The sequence below is a fragment of the Podarcis gaigeae genome, assembly GCF_964106915.1.
Source record: "Podarcis gaigeae genome assembly, chromosome: 13".
Lineage (NCBI taxonomy): Eukaryota > Metazoa > Chordata > Lepidosauria > Squamata > Lacertidae > Podarcis > Podarcis gaigeae.
In genome coordinates, this window is record NC_139689.1 from 21000702 (window position 1) to 21022668 (window position 21967).

General features: G+C 45.6%; 2 protein-coding genes across 4 annotated transcripts in view; both read left to right on the forward strand.

Annotated features, from left to right (window-relative positions):
* Window positions 1-9208, forward strand: part of FLT3LG (fms related receptor tyrosine kinase 3 ligand) — a 30679-nt gene extending 21471 nt beyond the window's left edge. Inside the window, exons 3-9 of the mRNA XM_083708005.1 lie at window positions 1163-1285; window positions 2114-2167; window positions 2892-3038; window positions 3701-3854; window positions 7390-7562; window positions 8267-8327; window positions 8856-9208. Of these exons, the coding sequence (XP_083564131.1) occupies window positions 1163-1285; window positions 2114-2167; window positions 2892-3038; window positions 3701-3854; window positions 7390-7562; window positions 8267-8299 (684 nt within the window). The 3' untranslated portion in view covers window positions 8300-8327; window positions 8856-9208. The remainder of the gene's footprint in view (window positions 1-1162; window positions 1286-2113; window positions 2168-2891; window positions 3039-3700; window positions 3855-7389; window positions 7563-8266; window positions 8328-8855) is intronic.
* A 462-nt stretch (window positions 9209-9670) lies between these two features.
* LOC310829444 (excitatory amino acid transporter 2-like) overlaps window positions 9671-21967 on the forward strand; it is a 30633-nt gene continuing 18336 nt past the window's right edge. Inside the window, exons 1-2 of one of the 3 annotated variants that reach the window (XM_083707900.1) lie at window positions 9671-9798; window positions 17218-17380. In XM_083707900.1, coding sequence (XP_083564026.1) covers window positions 17251-17380 — 130 coding nt within the window. In that variant the 5' untranslated portion in view covers window positions 9671-9798; window positions 17218-17250. Of the gene's footprint in view, window positions 9799-10235; window positions 11228-17217; window positions 17381-21967 lie in introns of those variants that run through there. The other 2 variants (XM_083707898.1, XM_083707899.1) reach the window with 2 other exon arrangements.

Genomic DNA, 21967 nt, shown 5'->3' on the forward strand with positions numbered 1-21967 from the left:
ACAATTGGCAGGATCAAGGAGGAGGCCTCAGCTTCTCCTGATATACTAGTCCAGAATGGTGGCCGGAGAGGAAGAGGGAGGTTCTTTGGACCTCTCCTTACAGCATCACCATTATCTCCCCAGAACCAGGTGGCCTTAGTTCAATGCATGCTTTCCAGCACTCAAAATCTGCGTTGCTCAAAAAGGCAGTGAATGACAGAAAGCAAATTACTCAGAAAGCAATTTCCTTTCTATCATTCACTGCCTTTTTGAGCAACGCAGATTTCCCTTTTTTAAAAGTTTTTTTTGCCCTTGTGATTGCAGACGGGGGGAATGTTTCTGCAATCAGCCTCTTCCAGGCTATTCCATTCTCCTCGCCGCCACCTTTTCAGTCTTCTCCAACTGTCAGTCCACTGAGCTGTAGAGTTTACCTATTAGCTACAAACGACTGGGACCCGCAGGAAATGTTGCAGTATGACATGCTGCAGAGGGAAATGAGGAGCAGATGGGGCTTGTCAACCTGGGAAGGGAGCTCACCTGGGAGAAGGAAAACTCTGATTCTCAACCTCTGCTGCCTTGTGGCTACACTCATTGGTGAGAAAGGTTTTGGCAGTAAACCCTCCATACCCCTGGCCTTGCAAGACATCTTTGGGAGAAGAAAAAGCTATGGAGTAAGCCCTACACAAATTCAGAGTGGTTGAATGGTGTCTTGTACACCTTCCAACAACTCCTGTAGCCAAACTGATGCCAAACGTATTGCTCTGCTTTCCTTTGGGCCACATTAGTGAGGCTGAGAGGGGGGTCTTCTCATCTGGGCAGCCCAGGAACTCCATTGCCTAGGTTTGCACCCTGAAATAGTCACTTTGGTGGTCTCTGCAGCCACAGCAAGTGCTATGATTCTCCGTTAGTTTGACTTCACCCCCGGAGTCACACTCCATTGTCTCTTGGGAAAGTCCAATGCCAACATTCCCATTCTACTGTAAAGGAAGGAGGGTAAGATTTGGATGCCTTTAAAAGAGGATCAGGCAAGTAACAGATTTGCTCTGTCATGTATGTGACAGGTCTTCAGATATTTGAAGATGGAAGTTTGGGTCTGCATTGCATGCTAGCTGAGAGATGCTTGAGAGTTCTTTTGAGCTTTCACTTACTATATAAGCCAAAGAATTTTTTCCTCTCCTTCTAGGTCTTTGTTCTGCTGCTGCTGTTTCTCACCCAATGTGAGTCAAGCAAGAATTGCGTCTTTCAACATGTTCCGTTTGAGTCAACGAACAACACTCAGCTTTTTTTATCTAAAATTAAAGAACTGGTGAGTGTGCCCTCGAGCAGACTATATCAGGGCAGTGCTATTTTTCTAGAAAAATAGGTGCCAAAACTCAGCATGAACCTCCCTCAAATAGATGTTGAACAGCATTGGGGATATGATAAAGTGTTGTAGGGACCATAGAGTTTAATTGCCAAGGGGCTGAGCCAATCATCCCATGCTACCACCTGAAATTGGCCCTGCAGGTAGAAATGCAACACTGCAGCGCTCATGGGAGTTGTGGTCCAAAACATGGAGAATTGTGCCAGGGTGATGAAGGCTCATCTAGATAAACCTAGATCAGGGGTTGGCAACCTTTTTTGAGGCTGGTCTGGTCCACTCCCTGGCAGACCTCTTGGTGGGCCGGCTTGTGCGCGCCTGTGTATGTGCTCAAGCTAGTTCCAGTGCTCTTCCAGGTTGGAAGAGTGCCGGAAATAGCATGTGCACATACATGTGGGCGCTCCTCTGTGCTGGAAGTGCGCTGGAAATAGCACGTACGCATGCATACAGGCGCTCCTCTGGGTGAGGAGCACCCATGTGCATGCACACCTGCTATTTCTAGCGCTTTTCTGGGACGGAAGTTGATCCCTGCACTGAGAAAAAAATAGTGCCGTGAAAAAAAGCATGGACTCCCCACGCCGATCCACAGAACGGCCGTGGGCCGGTTCGAGGAAGCTCCTGGGCCAGAACCGGCCCATGGGCCTTAGATTGCCAACCTCTGACCTAGAGGGACCTTTAAAACCTATTTAGAAACATTTTGTGGATAGACTTTTCTTGCTCTTTAATCCATCCTCTCCCCACATTCAACTCAGGCCTATCTCTTTCTCTCCTCAGAAGCAGTACCTGCTCCTCAATTACCCAGTAGATATGCCATCCAACCTGAAACCGGTAAAGTCTTAAAAAACAACCTGTTAACTAAGGAAACAGCTAGACATATGTTACCTACCATGGTGTTGTTATGTTACTTGAAAGGGCTGATCAGGTGCAATTATTTTAATTCAGGAGCGAATTTTTGCGTGGAGACGAAAATGTGCACTACCTCTCCTTTTACAAAAAGCAGAAGTTCCACCAGGAGTGGAAGGATTTGAAAGACAATTCCTCTTATGTCAATTGTGCTGCTGCCAGCCTATGTGGGCAATTCTGAGTTAGATAGACCAAAAGTCTGACTCGCTATAAAGGCTTATCTACACTTATCTTTTCTCTGTGCTTTCCAGGAAATGTCCATGCTTTCAAATTCCGTATCCAGGTGCCCTTTCCCACCCACCCCTCTCCGGAGCTTTCCTTCAAAAAAGAAACCCCTGCTCTTTATAGCTGAATTGGAGCAAACAGCAATTGGGGGTAGGCGGAACCTGAATTGCTGTTTGTTGTGCTTCTGCTTCAAAGAGCAGGTTTTCATGGGGAAATATCTGGGTCAAAAAAAAAAGGAGTGCTTGGACACAAAGCTTTAAAGTGTGGACCTGAGCCTGGAAAACGTGGGTCAAAAGGTAAGTTTGGATGAGCCCTATGGCAGCTTTGTACGTTCTTAGTGGTTTCGAAAAAGAATACACCCCTGACTTTTTCCTAATCATGCATTCCTTCCTTATATTTCCACTCCCCCAATAATTTCCCCCAGGATGGATTCTGCCAGGAAATATGGGAAGTTCATCTCATAAACAAAAAGCTGAAGCATCTGGCCAGTGTATCCGGGAGAATCCTGGAGAAAATGTTCTTCAATATAACAGATCACATTGCCTCCTTTATTGAAGGATGTAACATTGAGGTAGGTCATGGGTGCTTTGGAAGGCAGCACAGGTCATTCCCCCCTCTTATTTATTCATCTAATAGCTGTTTTGAACCTGACCAGTCCTAAACGCTAGCAATTATTTGTATTTGTTAAGGATATTTAAAAATAATTAAGTTAAAATTTGGATCAGAATGAAATACCACAAGGTGCTCCTCCCTCCAGATTAAGCCAGGCCCCTCCTCATGCCAGGTAGGAATGGAGAAGAATTTCAATTCAGTTCACATTGAAAGGTGAACTTACCTAACTTCCAAAGCAAAATACAAGCTGAAACGCAGCCATGGGCCTCTAAGGTCAATGGAGAAATCCAGTCTTGCTTGCATTTTCTTTAAAACCTACCTAATTCAAACTTTTTAAACCTATTGGGCTCCAGAGTTAATGCCTGCAGTCAGCAGCACCAGTGGGAGTAAAGAACAGCTGAGGAAGAGGGCGATTTTCAGCAGGAAACTGCCACAGGGCCCTGATCCAGAGTAGGGGCCTGCGGCTGTTTTGTCTTCAAAACAGAAGTAGCCCCGTTTAAGTGCCGCAACTTCACGTGTAATTTGGCCCCAGTTCCTAAGGTGTGGTGGCATGGCTTGTGGGCTCACTATACATCAGGACGAAGTTGCTGGGCGTGACTTTTTTCTCTTGTGCCTTAACAGGATAGTTGTGTCCGTTTTGTGGGGACAAACATCACTCAGTTCTTGAATCCGGTTCCTTACCACATCGGAAACCTGGCGGACAAGATGGAGAAACTCATCGAACTGAAAGAGTCTGCTGACTACAGTAATTGCACCATTATTCAGTGCCAACCAGGTAACATTCCAGGTGGTCAGGGTGTGGGGGAGCAAGGCTGTGGGGCTACAGAGGGGATACATTTCTGCCATGGGGGGCTGACACAGTGGGGCAATGCCATGGAGCTGCCCTCATAAAACTGGCGTCGCTGCTGCTTATCTTTTTTTTTTTAATGATATTTATTAGAATTTCAAGTAGTACATAAAGACAAAAAAGTAAAGAAGAAAAAAAAGAAAAAAAGAATAATTCAACATTTGCAATCCATATTTTCAATACCTTCTTTCCACAACTTCCCCTCGTCTCCCCTTCTTGTATTCCATGTCCAAAAATTTGTTCAACAAGTTCTTATCCCTAAATTTTTAACCTTAGTTTGTTGTTATATTAAATTCAATTTATATATCAACTTTTAGCTTATATACATCAATCATTATACTTAAAGACTTTTTCTAAGATCAACCCAGTTTCCCTTCCACGAATTCCCCATTTTAATACTAGTAACAACACAAAAAGAAAAAGAGATAGAAAAAATCAGAATATTTTTGTACACCCTTTGGATTTTCAAACCCCACCCTCCCTTCCCCGGTTTCGATCCCCGAACCATTGTCCATTAGTCCATCTATTATCAGCCTGGCAACCTCACGTCTGAGGCCCTTAAATCTCTCTCAGTCCCTCTCTGCCGGTTTCTTTGAAAGTCCTTTATGTTGAACACCAAGTCTCGGAGGGGCACTATCCCTATAATGTCAATGTTCCTTCCAGCCAGACCTCCATATTTAAAGGTGGAGCTCAAGTCTTGTTTCTCAATCCTTTTAAGTCCAAATAGCCAAAAGGCTCCAACTTCCACCTTGATCAGATTTATAGACCATAGATCTTCAGATCTCCACAAAAGGAGATCTTTCCATTCCTCATTTTCCAATTCAAACCCAGTTTTTATCATCCAGTTCTTATTTTCTTTTATGTCCATCTTGACAGGCCTCCCGCTCTACTTTGCCTTCTGCAGCATTGCAGCCCCTCCTTCCTGCTCCTCCTGTTCAACATGTATCTCTTTCTCCACTTCCTCAATTTTCTCAAGTTTCTTTTCTTGTTCAGCTGCCTGGGTTTTGTACATCAAATCCTTTTCCAGCTCAGTAGATTCCTTTACTGTTGGCTTCAAAGTTATGGCACTTGTAGACAAAACATGACCTTGCTCTTGCAACTTACGCAACTTTCTCACAAGAAAAATAACCTCATCCAGGTCAGCTAGTATTTTTCGACCTATTTCCATTTTTGTAATGTCCCTGAACCCCCACTAGAGGGATTCTGGTTATTCAGTATTCCTTTCACTTCCAACCCAAAAGCCAAGTTAATTTGTTTCAATTCTTATTTATTTTCAGCGATTTGTAACTATATTGTATCTAATGTAACCAGCAAGAACATCAGAAACAAAGTTCTCTATTTTTTCCGACTTTGACAGCTAAATTGACAGCTGTCAGAATCTTCTATATCTCCTCAGCAGGCTCCTCTCGCGGATCACTCCCGGTCCCGGGATGGGTGGCACTTTAACTCAGAAAATTAGCTCTCATCCTCCAGCACAATTACTTATGCTATCAATCCGTGCAATTAATAACTTTTATCCAATAAAGAAAAGGCTCTTCTCTCGACCTTAGTTGTCAAATCCTTGCTTTAAATTGTATACAATGGGGGGGAGACGGACTTCCTTTTTGCACCTCCTCCGCTCGTACCGAATCCAAGAAAGTTTTTAGTCCAATTTCCAAATTACTCACGGGTTGTTGTTTTTAGATTTAGTCCAAATTTTCAGAAGAAGAAGTCAGCGCTCTCCGTCGAATGGCATGCGGCTTCGCTCGGCAGGGGAAGCAGAAGACTCACAGCACCGCGCCGCTCCCCGTCCCCCGCTCCGCAGCCTTTAAAAAGGCTCCTTCGCGGGTTGGGGGGGGCGCAAACGGTGCCCGCCGAGTCACCAGGTCCACGGGCTTCCGCGCCCGTGGTTTTTGAGGGTCCCCGCGTCGCCGGCGCGGCAGGACCCGACCCCTGTCGAGCAGATTCCCTCCGGAGCTCGGAGGGAATCCGCCATTCGGCTAGTCCTGCTTATCAAGGTGGTTCACTGGCATGGCAGGGGGGTGGCAAACTTGGAGCAGAGCCTATCTGTGCCCACACAGCCCTGAGCTCCCCACCACCTCCCTGCACCCCAACTCAGTCAGTGGAAGTGATGACAGTGTTAGGAAGGTGGCTTCACAACGCTGCCCCACTGCCCCAGCCATTCCTGTTTTCCACTGGGTGAACAACTTGCCATGGTGTGTATGAAACTGTAAGTGGTGAGCTGATCAAAGAGGATGGTTTCACCCCAGTGTTGCTTTGCCAACCGAGCGGTTGCATTTATGCTTTGAAGGTTCGTTTCCGCCAGAAATAATACTTAGCATACAGTGCTTTGGAGATTTCAGAATGCTTCACAAACATTATCACAGTAGCCATGACAACCAGGCCCAACATCAACACTTCTGCCCGTCCCCCAACTTCTAGGCCCACCTGGTCACAATAGGTCCTTGACATACTGCGCCACTCTGGGTAAATTTAAATGGCTGCCACTGTAATTTCCTAGAATTCCCCAGACCAAAATGACTTCAGGGGCATTGTGGGAAGTTTAAAATGGCAACTCGCAGCTGTTGGCAAGTAAGCTCAAGGGCGGAGGCCTAGCAGAGGGCATTTTGCCAGGGAGCCCCTCAGACCTGAAGCTGCCCCTGTTTACAACATTGGTATTATCATGCCCAGCTTGCAGTAAGGGGAGCTGAGGCAGAAAGAAAAGTCAGTTGCCTAATCCCACTGAGTGAGTATGTGGCTGTAGTCTGATTTGAACTCAGGACTTCCCAACTTACACCTCACCCCCAGCTGTCAATGTCACCAACTTTTGCAGCCCCAGGACTGCATGAAACCCTAGTTTCTACCACAGAGCCCACTTTATTTATTGAACAAACTTTATATACCTCTGGTTTGTATCAAAACCTCTTAAGTGGTTTACAATTTTATCTCTCTTTCTCCTGTCTCTTCTCCCCACCCTTTCTTTTCTGTCTTTCCCAAGGCATATCTACACTTGAGGACCCATACTTCTTTATCTCTCCCCCAGGAAATCATGGGAGTTTTAGTTCGGCAAAGGGAGAATTTAGAGACCCTGAACAGCGTTCTCAGCACCTGCAATAAACTACAATTCCCATGATTCCTTCGGGTGGGGGAGTCCATGACAATTAAACCAGTGGACCATTGTTTAATAATTTGTGGTGTAGAGATGCTCTCGCTCTTTCTCCTTCTTCTCCCCATTGACTTTCTCCCTGTTTTTCTCCCTCTCCCCTTAAGAAACAAAACAAAATATTGTGGCGCCGATCACTTGATGTCAGGCCACCATCTGCTTCTTGTGAAACCAATGCAATATTCTGCATCTGTTATCATAAAAAAGTGGTTCAGCAACACTCTATGGGTATCCTCTCAATATTATCCGCTCTCTACCCCTCGCTTGTTACCAGAAGGCATTCAATCTGCCCCTATAGGTCAGCCTCTCTCTGTACTGCAGACTCTTTTACTACTCCATTCACCAAAATCGTTACAGAGACCCATGATAGAGTCCAGTCGTCTCAGCAAACCCCACTTCAGAGATCTCACTGGGGACCATTTCTACTTCTGCTTCTCATTCCCATTTTCTGCTTTCTACTCATCATGACACGTCCATTAAGGAACCTATTTCAGGTAAGCAAGAAGCCTTTTCAAAAAGCTCTGGGATATTAAGTTCTGGGCACTCACTGAGCCATGGCTGACAAGGATCTGATGGGAATTGCAGTCCCAAGTTTCTAAAGGGCACGAGGTTGGGAAATACTGTCCTAGGTAAGGATTGGGGGTGTTCCAATTCAGTTTGTCTTTAAAGGCAAACCTATTTGATTCATTGTTTCTGAAGCAATCTGAGAACCCAAACATGGCCGTCCTTTGACATTTGCGCTTCCCCAAATTTTGCAATTCTCTAGCCCAGCAAATGTGTGCTAAAATTCATACACTGGGGTAAGCCATCCCTAAAAATGCATATATTGGTGAAAATAACATACGAAAATGCAGTGTTTCCCAGACTTAACAATAATCACATGCCCCTTTTGAGAGTTTACCTCTTCTCAGACAAAGATAATTTGGGGGTAGTTTTAATAATGCAATTTTACCTAGGCTAGAGTTGCATGTTTGTGCTTGCAGTATACATGGGGGGACGACCCACACAGCATCCCTGCCTTTGATCAATCATCCCAGGATAGGTAACCACAGAATCCTGTCACTCTCGCATGGGCCCAACCCTCACCTTTCAGCACTATGTGTGACATTGGCACCACCATCACCAGTAATACTATTATCTCCTCCACCCACGCCAATCAATTTGAGATGTAATCATAGCTCCATATTTCATCCCCCAGAGGCTCCCAAGGTTTCAGGAAACGCCCGTTTGAGCCTTCAGAGCACCTCTGGGGAATAAAGGTAAGGGTAAGACTTTCCTGTATTTCTGTGGCAAAAGGCGCATAGAAATAAATCTCTTGGAAAATAATTTCTGTTGGGGGAAATTGCTTTGCAAAAACGTGCATTCAGTAAAATCGCGTGCAAAGATTAAATTTCACTAAAATGCCGGTGAGTTTTCACGAAGACTTTTTAATTTTTTATGAAACTGTAAACCGATGAGGATATGTGGTGAACTGAACGTAAGTTTAGAAAAATGAGAAACGGAGAAAAAGCCCCCAAATGGACAGATTTCATCCATTCCTACGGAGGAACAACCAATTACATAAGCTCCACGTTTGAACTCTGAAACGTTACTTGCCTGGCACACGTTTACAGCCACCTGAGTGAGAATTAGACTCCAGGGCAAGCTTCAGGGTCTTACCTAGTGGGGAATATTGCAAAATGACCAAATGATTTGTGTGTTTTTTTGCAACCTCCTCACTCCTGGCTTCTCTTCTGCCCAGGCCCCAACCAATGTTTTTTTATTGTCATCTTATCTTCCTCCCGCAGCATCTTCAGGCATGAATGGCCCCCTCCACAATAAATGGGACGGCGTCCTTTTGCTCACACACCATCAACAGCAGCACATGCCCCGCTCCCACTGTTCTCCCTGGAGGACTGGATTTCCATAGCTATTGGGGGGAGACAGGCAGTGGGGAGAGAGACTCACCTGCAGCATCCCTCTGAGGAGGAGTTGTGTGGGCATCAGTTCCGGATTCTGCCACTGGGTGTTGCTGCACCACCATTTTTATATTGAGAAGCGTGAGAGGAGAAAGACATGGACAGTTGTTTGTTTTTTTTAAATATATATATGTACATATATTATTTTGTATAAATAAAAATAAAATACAAATAAACAAAAATGTTTAGTAGCCATGTGAACGTATCATTTAAGTAGCATGAACCGAAAGGAATTCTGGCTTCGGTACCTAGCCTTCTCAGGGAAGGGCAGCTGGACCTGACAGCCACCTGCCTTTTTGGATTCCTCACAAAGTACCACAGAGTTCTTAACGTAGTGTCTCTCAGGCTCATGGGGGAAATTTAAAATGGTGGCTAGAGGGTCACTGATATAGGTGGGGCCCCTCAAACCTGGAGCAGGAACCTCTAGGCTTACATGGCCTCGCTTGAACAATAGTCTTCTTGCCCTTCAAAGGTTTATTTTAGCATACGCTTTTGTGGACCAGCTTCAGGAAATGCATGGAGTATATCATCCCTGATGAAGTGAGCTCTTGCCCCCATTTAAACCTGGCACCACGATAAATCTGTGAGACTTTGTGGAGGGCCACCAAGGCTACATATTTATATTTTATATCTATACTTATTTTGGCTGTTGCGTGTGAGTAGGCCTGAATTGTGCCATACTGGTATTATTTATTTATTCTGAGCTTCTGTACCCAGCTCTTCAGCCAAAAGAAGGCTCCCAGAGTGAAGTCCCTGCCCCACGACACGCGAGGTAAAAAGGATGGGGAGTTCCTCGGGTTAAGAACTTAATTTGTTCTGGAGGTCCGTTCTTAACCTGAAAGTGTTCTTAACCTGAGGTACCACTTTAGCTAATGGAGCCTCCTGCTGCCGCCGTGCGATTTCTGTTTTCATCCTGAAGCAAAGTTCTTAACCTGAGGTACTTTTTCTGGGTTAGCGGAGTCTGTAACCTGAAGCGTATGTAACCTGAAGTGTCTGTAACTGAAAATGTCTGTAACCCGAGGTACCACTGTATTGATCAGGCCCAGAGGGTCAGATGTAGGGCTAGGGTTCAAATCCCACTTGGCCATGAAGCTCACTGAGAGGCCCTGGGCCAGTCACTCTCTCTGTCGCTGTCTCTCAGCCTAGCCTACCTACTTGCCTAGCTGTTGGGTGAGGCTGGCATATCTTTATTTAAAAGCAAATGCTGAAAGGGGGGAACGGACACACAAATGAGAAGGAACAGTGCCTGCACATTTTGCCTTATATATCAGGTTTTATAAATGCTCTAAACTCTCCCCTTTGAAAAAAAGAAGAAGAAAGGACCTGGGAATATGGGGTTATGGATGCCCATGCTTCTAGAATGGTTTGCAACTTTCCTGTATTCCTTGAAGAAAGTCACTTTGCAGAGCCTTCATAAGCATTAAAAATACGTTCTGTGTTTGCCAGTGTAGTACTGTTAGTAAAACAGTTCCACAATATTCTCTCTGAACATCAGTGACTTTTCCATTCTGCCTGGGGTACTGTGTAACTCTAAAGCTCTCCCCCCCTTTTTTTTTTACGCTGATCATCAGTTTAACTTCTATTAACATGTGGGGCCGACCCAAGATTCTCTGTCCTATTACAAGCAATTATCTGTCTTCAAGGAGGTAACAATACCTATGTTTTAAAAACAAAATCAAGTTACTGATGCGGCAAGCAGTTCAAGGTGAGTTAAGACATCGAAACATCAGTGGTTTGAATGACACTAAATCTCTCTCTGTGGGACAGATGGCATTTGCTAACAGATCCCCCCCCCCCTCAAAAAAAAACCCCACATCGCCTGCGAAACTGCAGTAGGACCAAGTCTGTATTTCATAAAATAAATTCTTCATCGTGGTTGCCTACCCCAAATTGCCACCTCTGATGACTCTCCCTGCCCCCCCCCCTTTTTAAAGGCCACTGATTAAACAGCGCTGTCTGCTCAGCCCCCAGTTAGGGGTATTATCCTCATGTCCATTTTTCCTGTCCTTTGCATAGCTCTGCTCCTTTTTCTGTTCGTAATCTTTCTTTACTCCCCCCCCCTTTCCTGACCACACTTGTTCTTTGACGTCGTCGAGTGACGGGGGCACTAAGCCACCAGAGTCTCCCCCTTTGCCGCCCGCCGTCTTCAGATCCCCCTTCGCCTCCCGCCGAGACGCACTGTCCCCCCCTCCCTACGTGGGGTAAGGAGCAAGGCAGCCAGGGGAAATGGTGGTGGGGCAGGGGACCAGAAGGGGTGCAGGGAGGCAGAGATTAGGGGGTAGATTTTGCCCGGCCTCTTTAAGGGCTCTTTTGGACAAGGTGGGGGGAAGATTAGACAAAAGGTCATGGGGAGATTTCCCCTCTAGAGGGAGCTGCCCTCTGTTCTGTGATAAACTCATCCCAGAAGAGAGTTGGGAAATGGGTAGTCTTTGGGGGGGGGGGTATAATCCAGCATTTCTGAGGTGGCAGTGGAGAATTTATGTGTGTTAAATTCTAAATAACAATGCTTCCAATGTAGAACTGCTGCTTTCCTAAGCAGGTCCTGCCGCTGGGTTGAACACAGGCATAAAAAGAAAGCTTCACTCACTTTCTGGATGTTAAAGGCACAGGAGCAGGGGCAGCTAAAAGAATTTGGCAACCCTTGTACAACTTAGAAATGGAGGTTCTCTGAGAAATGGCGGGGTGGGGGCAAAAAAATGTTGGCCTTTTCTTTCTCTCTGGGGAATGCTAATCGAGTACCGGCTACTAAAAGATGAGTAGAATATGGGGTCATTTCTGTATGTACTCTGTATGAACATGGGAAGACATAGAGTTTTTTTCCATTTAAGGGATTAATGCTTCTGTAAGTGTCTTTGGTAGTATGGTGATCCCAAAATATAGGAGCTAGAAAGCAGATGAAATTGTATCTTTTTATTGTATAGTGCTGCAGGATGGTGCAAGCTTTTGAGTTCCACGGGACACTTTGTCTTCATCAGGACTGCCTGAAGAAGAATCCTGTGAGACACAAACTTTTGCATACACTTGCATCAATCAAAGATGATGATGGTGATATAATAATAATACTGTAATAATAATAATAATAATAATAATAATAATAATAATAATAATAATACCATGCTCATCTGGCTAGGTTTCCCCAGCCACTCTGGGCAGCTTCCAACAAAATATTTGAAAAGCAAAATATTGTTGCATCTGCTTTCTCCTTTTAACTCAAAATTTGCCAAGTTTTGCCAGAAAAGTTGTCTGTGTGTGTGTGTGTTGGGAAATGGCCGGGGGCGGGGGGGTTCCACCTCTATGAGATTTTGCCTCTGGTACTACATTGGCTTGCTCAGTAGAAATGTAGAGTCCTTGTCTTTTCTTGGTTTAATCTAAACCCAATTGCATCCTTAAAAAACAAACAAAAAACTTTTAAAATGGTTACACTGCCCCCTCATTGGAAAGGAATCTGTGACTTAATTAAGAGGAGAAGGATGAATTTCTGCATGTGTCCCTTTTCTATATTTATTCTCATGACTGAAATCGTTGAACCACCCTGAGGTTCCAAATCCTGCAAGTTAATATGGATTAGGAGATTCGACGTATGGGAGCCAGCTGCTGGTCAATAGAAGGAGAGAGGAGAATTTTGAACAAAATGCAAAAGGGGGAAATGTATGTGTGGACCAGTGATAGGGGATAAATTTGATTCACTTCACATTTATTTAAGCAAACCTCATTCACACTTTCTGAAACAGTGTGCAAACCTAAACTTAGTCAGCCTTTGAAATTTGCACTTCTCTGAATTTTGCAATGCAGTTCTCCAGCCAAGTATATTATAGGATGCATATAGATACATATACTTGTGAAATTAACACATAAACATGCATGATGTGAGGCCAACTTGTTTGTATATTAGTCAAAATTGCATTAAAAATGCATATATTAGGAGCAATTCGCACTAAAATGCTGGTGGGTGTTCATGAAGAGTTGTTGGGGTTTTTAAAAAAGTCACACTGAAATGTGGAGAACTGAACTTCAGATTGGAAAACATTAGAAATACAGTCATACCTTGGATTGCGAACTTGATCCGTGCGGGAGGCATGTTCGCAACCTGCAGCGTTTGCAGCCTGAAGCACCGCATATGCGCACACACGTGACACAATTCAGCGCTTCTGCGCATGTGCGTGATGTCATTTTGTGGTTCTGTGTGAGCACCAAAACCCAGAAGTAACCCGTTATGGTACTTCCGGGTTTGGCGTGGTCCGCAACCCGAAAACGCGCAACCCACAACGTTCGTAACCTGAGGTATGACTGTAGAGAGAAACCTTAATTGACAGATTCATCCCTAGAGTTTGGACCCATAATTCTCTGTCTGCACCATCTCCTTGCATTGTGTGATATGCCAATCCTTCCTTTAATAATTTGCATCCATGTCCCAGTGCTCACTCCATCTCCACCGAACTGGCCAGATTCATCTTTAACACTGATAGTAAAGGTAAAGGGACCCTTGATCATTAGGTCCAGTCATGGCCGAGTCTGGGGTTGCGGCGCTCATCTCGCTTTATTGGCTGTACAGCTTTATCAGCGTACAGCTTCCGGGTCATGTGGCCAGCATGACTAAGCCGCTTCTGGTGAACCAAAGCAGCGCACGGAAACGCCGTTTACCTTCCCGCCGGAGCAGTACCTATTTACTTGAACTTTTGACGTGTTTTTGAACTGCTAGGTGGGCAAGTAACGGGAACTCACCCCGTCGCGGGGATTCGAACCACCGACCTTCTGATTGGCAAGCCCTAGGCTCTGTGGTTTAACCCACAGCGGCACCCGCATCCCTTAACACAGATATACGCCCGCAACTCAGAGTCACTCATGTACAGCTGGCGCTAGATTGAGGCCTATGTCTATATCTTTGCACAGATGGCATTGCTTGTCATGTGGGGCAGGGATCTGTTTCTCCTCTGCAAATGACCTTTACACTACTGGGTTTATTGATCTGCTCACCATTACAAATTTATATCTGGTTTCATGCTAAGTGAACGGTCACGACATCCCCCGAAGAATCCTGGGAGTTGTAGGAGAGACAGAAAACCACAGCTTCCTGGGAAACGCATGAATCAATGAAAGGAATCTCCCTCTGCATAGTGTCATTTTTATCGAATGAAGGGAAGAGGGAATTGTCTTTAGCAAACAGAGAAAACTCACAGGAGAAAAGAAAACTAGCGCTTGATTTTGTTCGTTTTGACGCTTCCTGTATGTCCAAAATGTGCTTTGAGACACAGCTCCCTCTCACCTGGTCTGACAAACCTCTTCTCACTGGAAAGGTGTCCAGGCAACCTCCAGAAGGAAGGAGGCCCCTATTTTTGATACCTGTCCCTGACCGCTGCCCTATTTCCTGTTGTTTTGCCTTTGTAGGATGCCTTGTTAAACTCCTGTTGATGTGAATTGCTAGCACTCTCATTTCCGCCCCGCCTTCCGGGTCTCTAGAGGTTTCCCTTCTTCCCAAAAGCAGGACTGTTCTGACTTTGCCTAGAGCACGCAACATGGCCAGGGGGGCAGCTGGCGGCAGACGCTTCCACTTGCGTGTCCTGCCAAGTCCAGGTTAAGAGGACTCCTTGGTGCCATCTCACCGCAGGGAACCAGTCCCCTGGTATAAAGTGCTTTTCATTTGGAGCCACACTCTGACCTTCTGACAGTCCTGTAGGTCCGTTTGCACAGAACTGGCGGCTGTCATGGAAGAAACATGTATGTTTCTGAACCCCCAAATATGCCTTAATGATTGACATGGGGATTCATGCATAGAACACATAAAATCATAAGCAGTGCTGCATTGGATTGTTGTTGTTTAGTCGCTTAGTCGTGTCCGACTCTTTGTGACCCCATAGACCAGAGCACGCCAGGCACTCCTGTCTTCCACTGCCTCCCGCAGTTTGGTCAAACTCATGCTGGTAGCTTCCAGAACACTGTCCAACCATCTCGTCCTCTGTTGTCCCCTTCTCCTTGTGCCCTCCATCTTTCCCAACATCAGAGTCTTTTCCAGGGAGTCTTCTCATGAGGTGGCCAAAGTATTGAAGCCTCAGCTTCAGGATCTGTCCTTCCAGTGAGTACTCAGGGCTGATTTCCTTAAGAATGGATAGGTTTGATCTTCTTGCAGTCCATGGGACTGCATTGGATTAGACCAACTCTAATTTTCCTGGACCATGAGGACCGTAGCTCAGTTTTACAGCACCAGCTAAAGGTCCCAAGTAGCACCCCTGGCATTTCCAGGTAGGGCTGAGAGAGAACTGTGCCCCAAATCCTGGAGAGCCTCTGCCAGTCAGTGTAGGCCGTACTAAACTTGATGGACCAATGGTCTGACTCAGTATAAGACATCTTATACTCAGAGGCGGAGCAAGTGGAGGTGCTAGCTCTGCCCCTTCCCTACCCACTATGGGCGCCATGTGGCATGCCCTGTCCCTAGCCCCTATGGGCAGTTCGCCCCACCCCTGGGCACATAACCCCAGGTACCCGAGAGACTTCCTCCGCCACTGCTTATACTGTTCCTAACCCTTCTAGGCTTGGATCAGCTGGCATTGCATCTGTGCTTAGTTGCTGACCTGTGCTGTTTTGTGCCCGATTTTCCATGGCTGGCACACCAAACCTGTTCCAACACCTTCACCTTACTTGTTGCGCCTGAGATTGTGTTCCAGAAATTATTGTGACTATAACAGGAAATGTGATTGGGGGGGCAGCTGAGAGAACTACTTGAGAAGAAGGAATGGCCTGGTCCTATGGTGCCTGTATCAGTAACTCACACAGGAACCAATAAAACCGTTAAGCCAGTTTAAATCTGCAGAGCGGATCACGCCCACTCGCTTAACGGGGACGGAGTTTCGTGATCTGGTCGGATGCCGTGACCAAAATCCAATACGTCCATTTGATTATCCCCTAGCTGATTAACGGCAGGAAGGCTCATCAGTCGGGGCCCAGATTGTCTGTCCCATTCGCGGCTGGCTCTTCGCTTCCCGCTAGACGGTGCCAAATATTCTTCTTGACCCCTCACTCGAGCAGAAGGATTGTCCCGCAATCAAAGCCAAGGCAGTCTCAAGGAAGAACTTTCTAGCCAACCCACCACCACCCAGTAGTATCTCAGCATTTATTCCATTTGGACAGAGAACTAAAAGAGGGTTCCTTTAAGGGAGGGTGTATTGAGGAAGTACTCCTGCTGAGCTTTGCTATTGAGTCAGGCTCCTCAAAGGTGTTGCTTGTGTCGTTCCATACAGCTCACAAGCAGGGTTCTTAACACAGGCCTCCGGCTGGTTTTCCCCTAGTCACCCAGGAAGAGAGAGGGGAATCAGGAGGTCATGTTGCCCTTAAGGGAACAGCCAGTGCTATTTTTCTAGGATAAGAGATACCAGAACTTACCCTGAGCACCTACCTCATTCTCATTCCTTATAAGTCTATTTCTGACAATGGGCAAAGAAAAGAAGTCAAGTTGGCATCTGATGGAGTAGCTGGCACTCTCAAGAGGCCATATTTGGCTCCAGGGCTGCCAGCAGCAAACCCAATTCATTGCCTGAGCCAATGTTCGTGAAGTGTTTTGAAATCTTGAAATGCACCACATAGGAGAAACTCCATTATTGTTATTGTTATTGTCATTTCTCTCTCACCTGATTAAATAAATCTCAGTTAATCTTATATTTAATTAGATTAATCCGTTAGCCAGTCAATTAAATTCACATGCATTTGTATATGGGAGGAAAAATACTTCTGAAGCAAAAAAACATACTTTGTTTTCAGATAAGAGGTCAGATCTAGATTCCCAACATAGAGTAGTCCCATTGACTTCAATGGGCCTGCTTTCAGTAGGATGGGAATATGGAACCATCCCTACATATGCTCTTCTGTTGTAGAGGCTTTCCCTCCTACCTGTGAGAAAAAGGATGAGGCCTGCTGTTATTGTTAAGTACGGTAATTGTATTAAAAAATAGTGCCTTTTTAATATAAAAAAATATGCTACCTGATTAAACAGGGGCACATTTTTAGTAAATTGAAAGTTTTGCTAATTGATTAATCCACCTGGTTCATCTATTCATTTTTGTTGTTATTCTTGTTGTCGTCTGGGTCCAAGGGGGTGCCCTCCAGATTGGCCTGTGCTCCAGCCCCTCTCTGTTCTGAAGTGGGAAAACAATGTTTTATTCCATCCAAATTAACTTTTTGTTTTCTCCCCTCTCCTCTTGAGACGAAACAAGGGGCTTTGGGAGTTGCCCCGGAAATGACTAACCATGTGGAGGTCCCCATGGCGGATGGGCCCCACATCAGCTTGGAAGAGTTGCCAAAACCTTGCCTGGATAAATACTGTGGGTGGCTGATGCGAAACCTGCTGCTGACCCTCACCATCGTTGGTAAGATCTATCATCTATCTATCATCTATCTATCTATCTATCTATCTATCTATCTATCTATCTATATCTATCTTTAGCTATCTATCATGACTTATGAACCACTTTTTTTAAAAAAATCAATCAATCTCTAAGCAGCAGTGGCGTAGCGTGGGTTGTCAGCACCCGGGGCAAGGCAAGTAATTTGCGCCCCGTAACCCGTAGATTTGCGCCCCCTAACCCTAACCCCAGATGTTGCGCCCAGTGTGGCCGGGCCCCCCTGCACCCCCCACGCTACACCACTGCTAAGCAGTGCACATAAAAGAGAATAGTTATCCATAAAATACAGATAAAAATCAACAGAATTTGAAAGCAACTATAGACAATGGGATGGACTTGCTGGTGCTGAAACTGTAAAACTGCAGGTGCTACACACTTAGAGTTTGCTTTATCATAGGTATGAAATGCAGATTATCTGGCACTTGTGAAAGTGCAAGCTCGATTCCTCAAGTAAACTAGTCCCAAGCTGTTAATTGGTAAGATGACGCAGAGCCTCCATCTGAGAACAACCTCCTTAGTCTCTGTTTACCCCTTTCTGTCTCTCTGCAGTTCTTCATGCCTGAAGTAACTTCCACCTTCCTTTAAGTCCTTCTAGGCAGGGGTGATTCTAGGTTCTGTGCAGCATCTAGCACAGTCTGCAAATGACAAATAGTAGTAGTGCGATAGGCAGATCAGCAAAGCAGTGGTCAGGAACTGACGGGCTGTGAGTGAAATATCTGCCAGTTGGCCCATTAGATTAAAACAACCTTTCTAACTGTAGCCGTTCTCTTCAAAACCAGATGTTCCCATAGGAAGGGGCAGTTTCCAAAACAGACGTGTGTGTGTGTCTCTGTGTGTGCCCCCACATGCTTAAGTTTTGGCACTCTGCCTTCTCTGTCCCAGATCTGGAATTCTGCCAATATGGCGTTTACAGTGATATGACGGAGGAGAGGATGCCCTCTTGCTAGCCTCTATCCTTATTTGAACCATCAACTGATCTACTTGCCCCACTGCTCTAGGGTGGATCTACACTGCTCATGGGTGGCTCTACACATGGGGGGGGACACTTTAAGTCAAGAATTAAATCGCTATAACAAAAGAAAAAACACTGTGGAAAATTGCTTAGAAATTTGTTTTGCTCTCTGGCACCATCTGGTGTTGCATGTTTATAACGCATTCAAAACGCTGTTTCTTGACGAATGTAGCTGAGTCCATAGATTATTGTAGCTGGAAGGGCCTTTGAAGGTCATTAGCTCAACACCCCCTGGCTGTTGCTAGAAGACCACTACTGCATTTGCTTCAGAGCATGTAAAGAAAGAGAAGCCACCATCTTCCAAGGCAGCTAGTTCCTCTGTGAAACAGCTTGTATCATCTTGAAGTTCTTCTTAAGCTTCAGTTAAAATCCTTTCTCTTATACTTAGAAGCTCTTGGTTCAAAGCCTCACCCTCAATAGAGCTACAGAAAACAAGTGTGCTGCATCATCGTCCTATGTGGTAGCCTTTCGAGTACAGTGGTACCTCAGGTTAAGTACTTAATTCGTTCCAGAGGTCCGTTCTTAACCTGAAACTGTTCTTAACCTGAAGCAACACTTTAGCTAATGGGGCCTCCTGCTGCTGCCGCGCCGCCGGAGCCCAATTTCTGTTCTCATCCTGAAGCAAAGTTCTGAAGCACTATTTCTGGGTTAGCAGAGTGTGTAACCTAAAGCGTATGTAACCTGAAGCGTATGTAACCCGATGTACCACTGTACTGGAAGATAGCTATCCAATCACTTCTTAATTGTCTCTTTCTTCTCTGCGAACAGTAACAACCCCACTCAGAGCTGTCTCCCATCCTCTATTGCAGGTTGTGAGCTGATCCCTTGTCTTGTTACATATGCAGCACACCTGATCTGCCAGACACTTGAGCCAGTGCAATTAGTTTAGGGTCCCTCCAGAGATGTCCTTTTTATGATTTGTGCTCAGGAGGATGCTATCGGAGGAGTCACTTGCAATTGCGCTTTCGGTACCATTCAAAAGGTTTAAAGAGGTCACACCGCTGCATTTCCAGTCCTTAACATCCTGCTGAAATCCTGTAACTTTTTATACCACAAACATCCTGCTTTATTTTTACCCCACTTTGGTTCCGCTACAGCCCCTCCTGATAGCAATAACGAGGTAGCCTTGGAGAAGCATCACGGAATAAATGAAAGCAGAATAAACCCACCGCTGATGCAGTATTCTTCTGTTAAGAACATGTGGCAGGCTATATCCACAATGAAACACCCGTCTGGGTTGAAGCTTAGGTGTGGAGAACAATGTCGTACAACATTCCCAGAAACAAATCAAAAGGGATGCTCAATAAGTAGCTATCATCTGAACTCCCTGAAAACTTTGTGCAAACCAATAAGGATAAACTTTCAGTCAACATTACATTAAGCAAATTATACCTACACTCATTTTCCTTATTGTAAAAAGTCTGATGGGGGGGGGGGGAGGATGAATGGTTCCAGAAAGACTTTGTGATTGTTCTAGAATTACCTCTCTGACACCCCCCCCCCAAGCCATCCATAAATAAATAAATAAATGAAGCAAGCTGTCTGTCAATGAGGCTACTTTTTCCTTTTAAAAAGACCCATCTGGGTAGTAACTTTCCATAGCCCTTCATGTAATCTCCTATCTCTGGGCAACCTGCCATATCTTGCAGCCGTACACACACCCTTTCGTCGCCCTGCAGCATGGCTGGCTTCTTGGCCCTGGATGACCTCTTCAGGGATAGGCAGAGGGCAGAGGAGCTAAAGAAAAAGGACCCGTTTCTTAGACGTGGAGGAGGAAAAGGGGGTGGAATTGACGTATGAACAGGACCCATAAAACAAGGAGGGAAGCTTTCAAAGTGTGCGCTATCTGAGATACTCTCACTGCGTGTATTGCTATCAAGTTCACGTTCTGTTGTGTGCAGCAGTGCGCAAGCACCCACAGACCTCTTTGTCTGTTCTTCGTTGGCTGCAAAGACACAAGCTTGTGTACCTTTGAACAGTAGCTTAATAACTGGTTTATTTCCTCCACTGGATGCACTCCCTGCCCTTCCTCACGAATGAGCACAGGACAGCTAACAATATAAAACAATACAGACAACATCATAGCTCAGCTGGTTAGAGCGTGGTGCTGACGACCCCAAGGTTGCAGGTTCGATCCCCATATGGGACAACTGCATATTCCTGCATTGCAGGGGGTTGGACTAGATGATCCTCATTGTCCCCTTCCAACTCTAGGATTCTATGGTTCTATGGAATACAATCAATCAATTCTTTATTGCAGTCCAAATCTATCAAAAACAATGATGGAAAGATGCTTTGAAAAAGGAAGAGAAGATCAACATTATCAGCCGCACAGTTATTCTCTTTCTGGCTCCTTCCTTCCTTCCTTCCTTCCTTGACATCTTCATAATATTTTGGCACTTTCTTGATCTCCTGCCCTCAGGCAAAAGATATAAAAGCATGATTAGTCGCACCAACAGGGTAAAGAACAGCTTCTATCCGTGGGCTGTTAGGCTGCTGAGTGAAAAGACAACAACAGGGCAACTGGCTTTTGGGTTTGGTGGTTGTGCGTCAGTAAATGAGGGGAATTAAGACTAAGAGAGCTGAGTGGAGGGTGCTCGTGTAATCTCACTGTATACAAGTTGTACAAGTGACAATAAAGTATTTCAAATAAACACATAAGCACATAAGCACATAAGGGGAGCGGTGCTGGATCAGGCTAATGGCCCGTCATGTGCAGCACACTCTTCTCACAGTGGCTAACCAAATGCCCAAGCTGAACATGAGCACAGCAGCACTCTGCTCACCTGTGATCCTCACCAACTGGTATTCAGAGGCTTCATTGCTACTGACAGGGGAGGGAGACTATAGCCATCACGGCTAGTAGCCACGGCTAGGTTAAAAAGGTAAAGGGACCCCTGACCATTAGGTCCAGTCGTGACCGACTCTGGGCTTGCGGCGCTCATCTCGCTTTATTGGCCGAGGGAGCCGGCGTACAGCTTCCGGGTCATGTGGCCAGCATGACTAAGCCGCTTCTGGCGAACCAGAGCAGCGCACGGAAACGTCGTTTACCTTCCCGCCGGAGTGGTACCTATTTATCTACTTGCACTTTGACATCCTTTCGAACTGCTAGGTGGGCAGGAGCAGGGACCAAACAATGGGAGCTCACCCCGTCGCGGGGATTCGAACCACCGACCTTCTGATCAGCAAGTCTTAGGCTCTGTGGTTTAACCCACAGCTCCACCCGCGTCCCTTTTATGGCTAGGTTGGTCCTCCACAAATTTGACTAATCCTCTTTCGAAACCACCCCAAAGTTGGTAGCCATTGCTGGCTCTTGTGGAAAGGGATGATTCCACAGTTCAACTATACATCGCATGTGACCAATATCTGTATGGTCAACTTGTCTTTCTCTCAAATAACCGTACAGATTCAAACAGGAAAAAACGCACACGCTCCATCTAGGCATCCAGTCTCGTAGCACAGGGTAAAAGGCCAGGATTTCATTAGTCTCTCATTGTTTCTTTTACGTCATTGCCCTGGAGAAAGAAAATTAAACAGGG